We start from the raw sequence: 9,712 nt of genomic DNA on the forward strand, positions 1-9,712 counted from the left end.
GTTAAGTACGAAGATGTCTTACAGTGAGTGCGTAATCACACTTGAGCTAATGGATGCATTTTGGAATCTAATCAAATGCAAGATTAAGTATTTTAACTCGCGCTAAGAGCTGGTACTTAAACTCGTATTCATATCATGTTGTATTCGCTACTGTATATTGTAGCTCCGTTGTCTCGCTGGTATACCATATGTATACTAGTTGTATATGTATTGTAGCAGTTTTTAAACTAAGAAAACATACGTGAGATATTTGAAACATTTAGTTCCAAAAGATCCATTCGTTCTCAGAATAAACCTTTCACTTTAAACACGTTTACATTTGACATTTAATAAACGATCACCATTTTTTTTTTATATTTCGGCTTTAAATTTAAAAAGAATGTGTAAGACACTTACCATCTGATTTTATGAATGTACCTAAACTAGAGATATAATATTTCCCCCATTCATCTGAGATACGGAACTCGTCGTATGTTACATAGTAAGTTTCTCCAGCAACGTTCTCAAAGTCCATTCGCAGTAGGTACCGCTTTTGATTTGTTAAGACGGCAATTTTCTCATTTCCGATCCAAAACTCACTTCCTAGAAAGCCAAAGCCGTTTCTGAAGTCTTTCCAACTTCTATTAAAATTGACAGAATCCGATCTTCGTCGCTGTAATACCTACAACGAATATCAAAGAAGTCAAGCTTTAACTAGGACGTTATTAAATATTTATTATTCGTTCCCTTCTGCAATGCGATTGTTTGGGTAACAGTTATAACAGAGAAATAAGAAATTTTATATCTAACTTTAATCGTAGAGTGCAGGCTAGAGGCCTACAGTTTTCTTAGAAAATGGACAACAATGTATTTAATTTCAAAATATATAAAATAATTAATTCAAATCTCTTTTCGATAAAGATATCAAATATTATGAAAAAACGATTTTGTATTACATTGCTAAATATTCGTCTATGCAAAATTGAGTAAATTTGTACAAAACTAGTGAAATTTGAAAAGGAGACATCAAGTAATTTGCCATACCGTCCATCCACCACTATCAAGATCGTTATTACAGTAAGCCTCAAACGATTCCGGATAGCCATCTGGTTTAATAAGGTACACTCCAGATGTATTGAGGGTGGAGGAACAGGTATTCGATACTTCTTTGCAATCCCGTGGATACACTGGTTGTTGAAAAACAAAGTATGATATACCTTTATGGAGAGGAAAACAAAGTGAAAATGTTATTGCAATTGAAAAATCAGTTCAGTTAATAAAAAGATCGCTTTCGAATAAACGTCAATTGTTAAAGAAATGGATTAGAAACTATCAGAGTAAGGTAATAGGTCCGTCTTCATACCAATTAGTACTCAACTACCATATCTATGAAGATATAGCAACTAAATCAAATACAGTAAACGTTATTGAATTCATATATGTAACTGTTTGAAGCATTGGTTCTTAGTCTGCAATGGAAATTGAATTTATTTTGCGTCAAGTTTCAGTAGTTATCAATCACATCCAAGTTTGATCAAAAGACTCATGAAAAAAAGTTAAATTACATTTAACTTACCTGGAAACAAAAATAGATGTAGCACGTAGAACATGACATGATCAAAAAATACGGCTCAGAGGAAATCAATTATATAATATATGTTAGGAAATGGTGACACGATTGAAAAACAAAATGTCTAGAGCGACCATTAAATAACCTTGAACATTCCCAGTCTTTCAATGTGTCCAACTGATGTGTTAACGTTTATAATACATAGGTGATATAACGTACAGAGGCTGCTTCTTATTATAACGAAAATCATATAACATTGCAATTACACCTACCTGAAGATCTTCCCTCGGCACTGACGATTACCTGTGTAATAATAGACAGTTTCTGAATACATTACAAGACACACAGAGTATTGAAGTCAACACTAAACTAAGCAGGACCAGATTAAATCTAATGTTAATGTATAATGAACCAGTTCGAGGGAAAAGAAGAGCATTTCGAGAATTTTTCCAAAAAAATGTTACATTAAAACAAGTAAAGTCGATTTAAACTTTGGTAAATTCTCCTGATCGCCACTTTATATGATTTTTTTATTTTTTTCATTCCATATCTGATTTATAGGTCAATGATCACTCACAGAGAACAACTTTCTTCCAGGAAGCATTAGATTGGTATTTTTCCGCTTTTACAGCCACTCTCGTACATGATATGCAAGCTAACGCGAGAGAACAAAGGCAATAGACGGCTGCTTGAATAAACTGCTTTGTTGCTTAATGCAGACAGATGTTCTTTGTTCATGTTATATTTTGACATAAGAACATTTCAGACATGAGTTGTAACGCATTTGTGTTTGACAGTCCATCGTAACGGGTATGGATCATCAGCTAGCTATTCTTTGTGGAAAACAATTACTGTTTCTTGATACTTACCGTGCACGTGAAACACTGAGATTTAAAAGGTGTCATTTTACTTGTAAGGTAAGTGCATAGACATATACTAATATATCTTACTAAATAAACAAGTGAAGCAGCGCTGTAGAAGCTCAGCTAAGATTCTATTTGATAAGCTTCTTTCTAGTGTTGTGCAGATATCCTGAATATCGGTTTTGGCCGATATCCGATATTACAATCCCAATATCGGCCCATATACCGATATTTTAAACAGCAATAATGATGGTCAAAGTACAAGTTAAGTCTTGCTCTAATACATACAGTATCATAATTATAATCGACAGTCCTAAGTTATTGTCGTTTTCACAACTCAAACGCAGTAACAGCTAGTTTAACTCTCATTTGCAGAAAAAAAGGGCATACTCTATAACCTGTTTCCTATCCTAAATAAACGATTATATTTCCCACCAATTAGTTGATATGTATGAGATTCTGTGCTTTCATTTTTGTGTGTAAAACACAAGCCTATCCTTCCTGTTTCTTCTGTTGCACTATTCATTACTCTGTTTGACCAACTATGTTCAACACTTAGGCTGCAAGTCTTATACAAACTGCCTTCAAATGCAGCCACGAATTTCTTAGCAAAAGTGACATCGTGTGATGAATAAGCTCATTTAATGTAGAAAAGAGATGAGCATATCCCGGCTTAGAACTTTAACTACTCCTTGTGTTTAACAGAACGAAAACGAAAACTTGTTCTTCGATTTTCTAATTTCCGTAGACAATTATGTCCTTCCATTAGCCGGCTATACTAACAACTAAGCCTAGCAAAACTTAGCAGGTGCTTCGTGTTTTAAATATTTCGTAAACCAGTCGGCAACAAATTGTGATAAGCAAACTTGATTCTCAAAATACAATCTTTTCATTAGCCATTGCTGTTTGACAAAATGCATACATGATATTCTTTGCAGCTTTTAAAAGGTACATAATGATTTAGTAGGGGTTTTTCACGTGATATTACTTTTATTCTCAGCTGAGGGCTCAGAAGCACTGTGCAAGTTGGTGTGATAGACTACTACAAGTCATATACATATAGTTCCATAAGTTACTTCTTACATTGTGTTTTACCCCGGAGCATTTTTTCGTAGGTCTGAATATGCTATATTTACAATTTTGCTTGTTTAAAATGTTTTTTGGGACTCTTGCCAAGAATATTTGCAAGGGCAAAACAGTGAAACTTATTTTAAAGCGCGACAAAGACTGCTTTGTAGGCTAAACGTAGCGTTAAGTGGCCTGACTGGTCCGTTTATATCAGTAAATATTAATCAGAACTGCTTGTTTGATAAGCTGATCGACATATTGGCCGCTGGCTATGAATCGAAATCGAAACTGAGGCTAAAATTGTTGGGAACAAATTAATAAAACATTGCAAAAACAAGAAGTGGCTTTGTTATGGAAAAGGAAGTTCAATATCGGTTTGCCGTTATCGGCATTGGGCCTTAACTTTACCGATACCGATATGCCGCCGATATCACAAACTATTATCGGCGCAACACTAGTTTTGATTGGAAATATGTTGAGCAGTTTTATCCATATTTTTGTTCGTAAGGTATAAGTCATAGGCAAAATAATGATGTCAATCCCTTATGCCGTATGCTCCTTCTTAGCAGACATAAGCCTAGTTTGTTACAACGTTAGAAATTTGTAATTCTTCAAATGGTGACACTTTCACAAACTAACTAGATATGTAAGACAACAATATCAAAAGCTAACTCAACAAATTTACTTGGTATAGAAAGAAGAATAAAGATTTAACATTAAAAGTGTTTCATCTATAACATGATGATAACATAACATAGTGTGACATTGCTCTCGTAACAGTAGAGAAGGGTCGGAAGCAGCTTAAACAAATACATTTTTCTTGTTTGCTAATTCCGAATAATACCAGTATAGACAGGTTAGAACAGCCTAGCATATTACGATTCAAATTTTATGAAATGACGATAATATCTGTCAATACAAAAACATAATGTATAGCATTTCCAGTACCTAAAGTGAATTTAGACAATTCTCTGAATAACCAGAAAAAAAACAAGCTGTAAATCATTCCTGAAAGTTTAACAGTTTTCTGATGTTTTCTTCTCCATCAAATTTGTGAAAATTCTTGAAGACAATGTTTTCTTATGGGTCATCTTGTCAATAGTTTTAACACACGTCGAACAGGTCAAGGGTTACTTTTTGGCATAATTTAGTATCCTTCTAGAACAGTTTGGCCCTTAGATACAAGACTATGGTATCATATTTACCTAAAGTTATAAATTATCAAATCTACAAAATCGAAATCATTACGTGGATTGATTTGAGCTATTTAGTAGTACATTTTATACTTTGCTGTTGCCAAAAGAGTAAAGTACACAATATCGTACAATCTCTACAAAGAGATTGAAGCGTAAAGGGGAGGGGTGGGGCCGGGGAGATATATTGTTATCGTCGAATATGTTATTCAGGAAGCAACGACTTACACTGTTTGAGACGTTACTGCTGTATCTGTACACAACATTGTATTTGTAATCACAGAATGCTAAATATCACATGCCGTATTTTCCCTGTATTAAATGCTCGTGCGAACTATTACCAGAACATATCATTTGGAGCGATTAATTTTGATATCTTTCAACTTAATATCATACATGGAGTAGTTTTATGTGTAACGACAATACTTTCCAGTTTTGCAACATGTTAGAAAAGAGACATTTAAATACAGTGTGATATATTTGATGTTTAATTTTTACAAGTCTATCATCAATGTCTATTTTAAGTATTGGGAGAGTTCACTTTTGTATACTGAACTACATTACAACTTACATGTTACTGTTAAACGAAAAATTAAGTTCTTTACTACACCGACCAGCCACATAAAGGGAAGGTGTGAGTCGTGTGGGAAGGAGGGAGTGATGGAGGACAGCGAAGAGGGAGAGCGTGGGTGGGGATCGGTGACTACTCCCATCGTATACATGTTATAGAGATAGAGTACATTTTCAGTACTATATCTGGTCATTAACTATGAACGACGAAATACATGAGAATATCTTCGCGTTAGTTTTACATTTAATTTCTGTATTCAAATTGAGGCTATGAAACGTTACCTAGTTTGACACTCACAAGGAAATTTACATGATTGGAACGACTTTATGGAGCATTTTATGTGAAAATCAATTAAACTACCCGTGATATGAGAGGTTTAAATAGAGGACCATGAATATCTGTCTTTCTCGTATCAGTTTATTTCCAGATTATACATTGCCACAAAATGAACTATTTCGCACAGTTGTAGTTAATATGTGCATCAATTATTAATCCTTTAGACGATGAATAGCCTGTAATATTCCAAAATTTGACAAAAACATCACTTTGAATTGTCATTAAAATGTTGGTAAATTGGATTATGTAAAAAAAAATGTATATAAAAATGAAATATAATTTACAGTTTAGAGATTTATCCTAACTTGAACTTCAAAAAAAAACTACTAAAGACAAAACAAGAAACTATGTTTTAAAGAGTTACTGATCAACATTACTTTGAAATTAAAATTGAAGAATATAATTATGTAAGTACAAACAACCAGCATAAGAATCATGTTAGCTTTAAGGTGTTAGAAATGTTCTCTGCATCTACACTGAGTTATTCCCCTAGGAATATGGCCTTTAGTGATTTTCTTATGATAGGGTGAAATTGTAGTTTTACTTTGTCCTAAATATGGCTTATACCTGACACTATAATGTAACAAAAGGGATTTAATGGAAGAAAACATACAAATCTTCCGTGAAATTTGATTAATTTGATAAGGCATTTCAAATTTTTCAAACAGTTTTCTTTTTCTTACTATTTGTCTGGATTGGTGGCACAAAGAATAAAGAAACATTCTACTACAAATTTTATTTTGACTATGATTGAAAAATTGTTTTTTTCAGTAAAAATGAAATGCAATTTACATTTTGTTAAGAAAGCTCTCTATTAATTTAGCCTTTAGTGGTTTCTTATGATAGACTGAAGTTGTAGTTGTACTATGTCTTAGAATATGGCTTATTCTTGATACTATAATGTAACAAAAGGGATTTAATGGAAGAAAACATACAAATATGCCGTGATATTGATTTATTTGATAAGAAATTTACATAGTTTTTAAACAGTTTTCTTTTTCTAACCTCATGTCGGTATTGATGGCACAAAGACTAAAGAAAACGATTTGTATTTAGACTATGACTTTAAACATATAACTATTATCCACCTTTAAAATTCACATTGCACTGTAAAGATTGGTTTGAAACTTAAATAATTTAAACGACACAACCTAAACTAAATGTACAAAGCTAATGATTAGTTTTCATCATTCAAATGACTCGAAAAGGTAAATCAAATGTTACAAAAATGGCAATTTAAAAGCTCTCATAAAAACCCTAAACGCAGAAGTAACGCCTATGACATTAAAAAGCGCCTTTGTGGGGTTTTTTTAAATTCTATTTTATTCAATTACAGATCGTGTAATAACAATACTATAAGAAAACAATGCTCTTACAATACTATTAGCTGTCATTACCATCACCAAATCGCTACTGCTTTCTAGACTTCAACGTTTTTGAAATTTAAAAGGCATGCGATAGAGATGTTTTTTTTTTTAAACTTTGTCGTTTCAAGTCAAATAAATGAACATGTCTTACATTTTTTTGCTCTTATGTCAATAATCTTTTAAAAAGTGCGGTTAACACAAGTGTATTTATCAAGATAAGAAAGCGGAATATTGGGATAATATTTCCTGGGAATTACTAACAATATAAAGCCTGAAGGAAAAAGAGAAACATAGAAAGAGAAAAATTGGAAGCTAGCCACTACAATCGTTGTAGACATTTTTCATGATCGCGTACCATATAATTTTTGCGTGAAGGCAATTTAAAGCCACAACGTAGCATCTGAAAACAGCCGTTGCACTCACAAAAATTGTTTTTGTACTTTTCTGGCTTTGTTGAAGTATATTTTTCTTTGATATTTCGTTCTGCTTAGTTTATTATTTTCAGCATTTAATTTCCTAAATGTCACTTTTTTTTATTTTTAAATGAGATTGACGTGTTTACCAGTTAGTTTTAATGTTATTCAACCTTGTTTCATTGAACATGTACATGTACAAAATAGGGATCGTAAAATTTATGTCTTTAAAATACATTTCAAAACATCTTTACTTTTTGTTGTAGACTATTTGTCACATAATGCTACTTAAATAACGATATTATTAACGTAATATGATGTAAGCATGTAAAGGAAGTAACATTTAGGTGCTCTTAAGAAATTGTAAAGCTGCAAATGTTAGGTTTGGATGATAGTTTATAGCAATATTATCACACTTAAAACTGAGCATTGCTTTGAATGTGATTAAACCTGAATCGGTCTTGTCACTCTTTTAAAGTTATACATATCTTTTGTAAAAGGATGTTCCTTATCGTTCAAAATTTTGTTCACAGTAGTTATCCAACTGTTTGACTATTTGAAATGGAAGTTAATTAAACAGCTTTGTGGTTAGATTATTACATAGAAATGTTTTGCTTTTAGATTAGCCAACGCACATTTTGCTTTAATGTATTCATAAGAATAATTTGAACAACAACAAGCAATACAGTGTCCGTTTTGGAAATCATATCAAAATAACAGACCTGACAAAGGAAGTTGCCTCTTTACAGATGGATATCAAGTTATTCGTATGTAATTTATGTCAAATATTAAAAAAGAAGCAAGGCATTTGATAAATAAAAACATTGGAAACGTTTTTACCGTACAGAGAGTACCGAGTATCACTGTATCGATAGAGAATATGATTATTGGATTTTTAACAGTGAGAAAAATGTTAACATATGAATCTACAAGTAAATGAATACAATACTTAAGTATTAAGTTTTTCCAAAAAAAAATATGGAGCATGAATTAATGAGCTAGAATAATACACATGTGAATTTAAACTCAGTAATTCATAATATAAAATGAAGGAGTGTTGTAACGTATTGGTATGTATCTGTGAAAGGTAGGGTTGGCTATTGGTGGTTTTTTAAAGGATATGTGGAGAAAGATATACTCACAGTTTGAAAAGAGACTGCTTTTTCCCGACCATATCACGAAACATGATTTACTTTAAAAAATTGGTGTGTAGCGAAAATCGATTGAGATGTTTGAGTTAGCTTTCTTAAGTATTTTACACGTAAGCAAAGTGAAGAGAATACAGTATTTAGGCATAAGAAAACCAGTTATGACTATTTTAGCCTTTTTTTTAACGCAATATGTGTGGTTAAATTAAAAGTCGAAACATTGTTGTCCTATCGCGAAGTTAAAAAATGTGAGTATATTTAATTGAAGGCCTTCTTATTGAATATTATCAGGTATTTTTATCGAAGTTTTCCTACTTCTTGGAAGATGTAAACACTTCAGTTTGTCACATCATTTAATATTAACAGAGTTAGCTCAACAACACACTAACGCAACTTATGTAACTTTAGAAACAGTCAGAAGATATTCAGTGGTAAAATACAAAATATATTTAATAATGGAAAAACTTACCTTTTCTGTTCCAAACGAGTTCCAAATCGTCAAAACAGTCAAACAAACTTTGAAAAACTTCTCCATTATTTCGGGTTTGTATAAATGTACGCGAAAATATATTCGATGCAGTGCAAGATGACAAATGGCACAGAGTCTCTCTATAGGGGTGATCAACTCTCTATTGAAATGACCGCAGTAGTATGGATGTCGATAAATGCCATCATTTTTATTTGAAATATGATTTGGTGAACAGCTTATACAAATGTACTGCACATCTGTAGTATCCGTAGGCTTGTATGTAAAGATGACTGACTATTCGACATGCGCAATCCAACTCAATATTATTCAGGGCTATTTATATCTTGAACATTCAGTATATAGTACAGTAAGCTTAGGTTGTATGATGTTCAATTGTCCTTGATCCGATAATTACAGCGTAACACCTAGTGTATACTTATTGACTATCGTGCATCTAGTTCCAAGGACAGCAAAGATATTGTAATTCAATAATAGTAAAATGTATTTCGTTTTTAAAACGAATATCAATAACGGTGGTCACTTTTATTTTATGTTACATCTAGTGTGGTTCATATTAAAGTCTTTTGTAGTTGTGACGTCAATGCTACCAAGTCGATAATAAGAATAGGAATGATAATTTGCTTGTTCTGGTTAAGCTGCTATTATCGATATTTTTAAGAACCCTTTATGAGTGATTAATTTAAATAATTTACTTCACTTTTACTTGGAAGTCAA

At 32.2% G+C, this 9,712-nt stretch overlaps 1 protein-coding gene across 1 annotated transcript in view; it reads right to left on the reverse strand.

Moving 5' to 3' along the window:
- The window catches only part of LOC139972936 (uncharacterized), a 32,510-nt gene extending 23,434 nt beyond the window's left edge, over nt 1–9,076 (reverse strand). Inside the window, exons 1-4 of the mRNA XM_071979254.1 lie at nt 8,978–9,076; nt 1,822–1,852; nt 1,024–1,196; nt 397–661 (exon numbers count right to left, since the gene is read on the reverse strand). Of these exons, the coding sequence (XP_071835355.1) occupies nt 397–661; nt 1,024–1,196; nt 1,822–1,852; nt 8,978–9,043 (535 nt within the window). The 5' untranslated portion in view covers nt 9,044–9,076. The remainder of the gene's footprint in view (nt 1–396; nt 662–1,023; nt 1,197–1,821; nt 1,853–8,977) is intronic.
- Between the last annotated feature and the right edge of the window lie 636 nt (nt 9,077–9,712).

This window comes from Apostichopus japonicus, chromosome 9, assembly GCF_037975245.1.
Source record: "Apostichopus japonicus isolate 1M-3 chromosome 9, ASM3797524v1, whole genome shotgun sequence".
NCBI classification, from domain to species: domain Eukaryota; kingdom Metazoa; phylum Echinodermata; class Holothuroidea; order Aspidochirotida; family Stichopodidae; genus Apostichopus; species Apostichopus japonicus.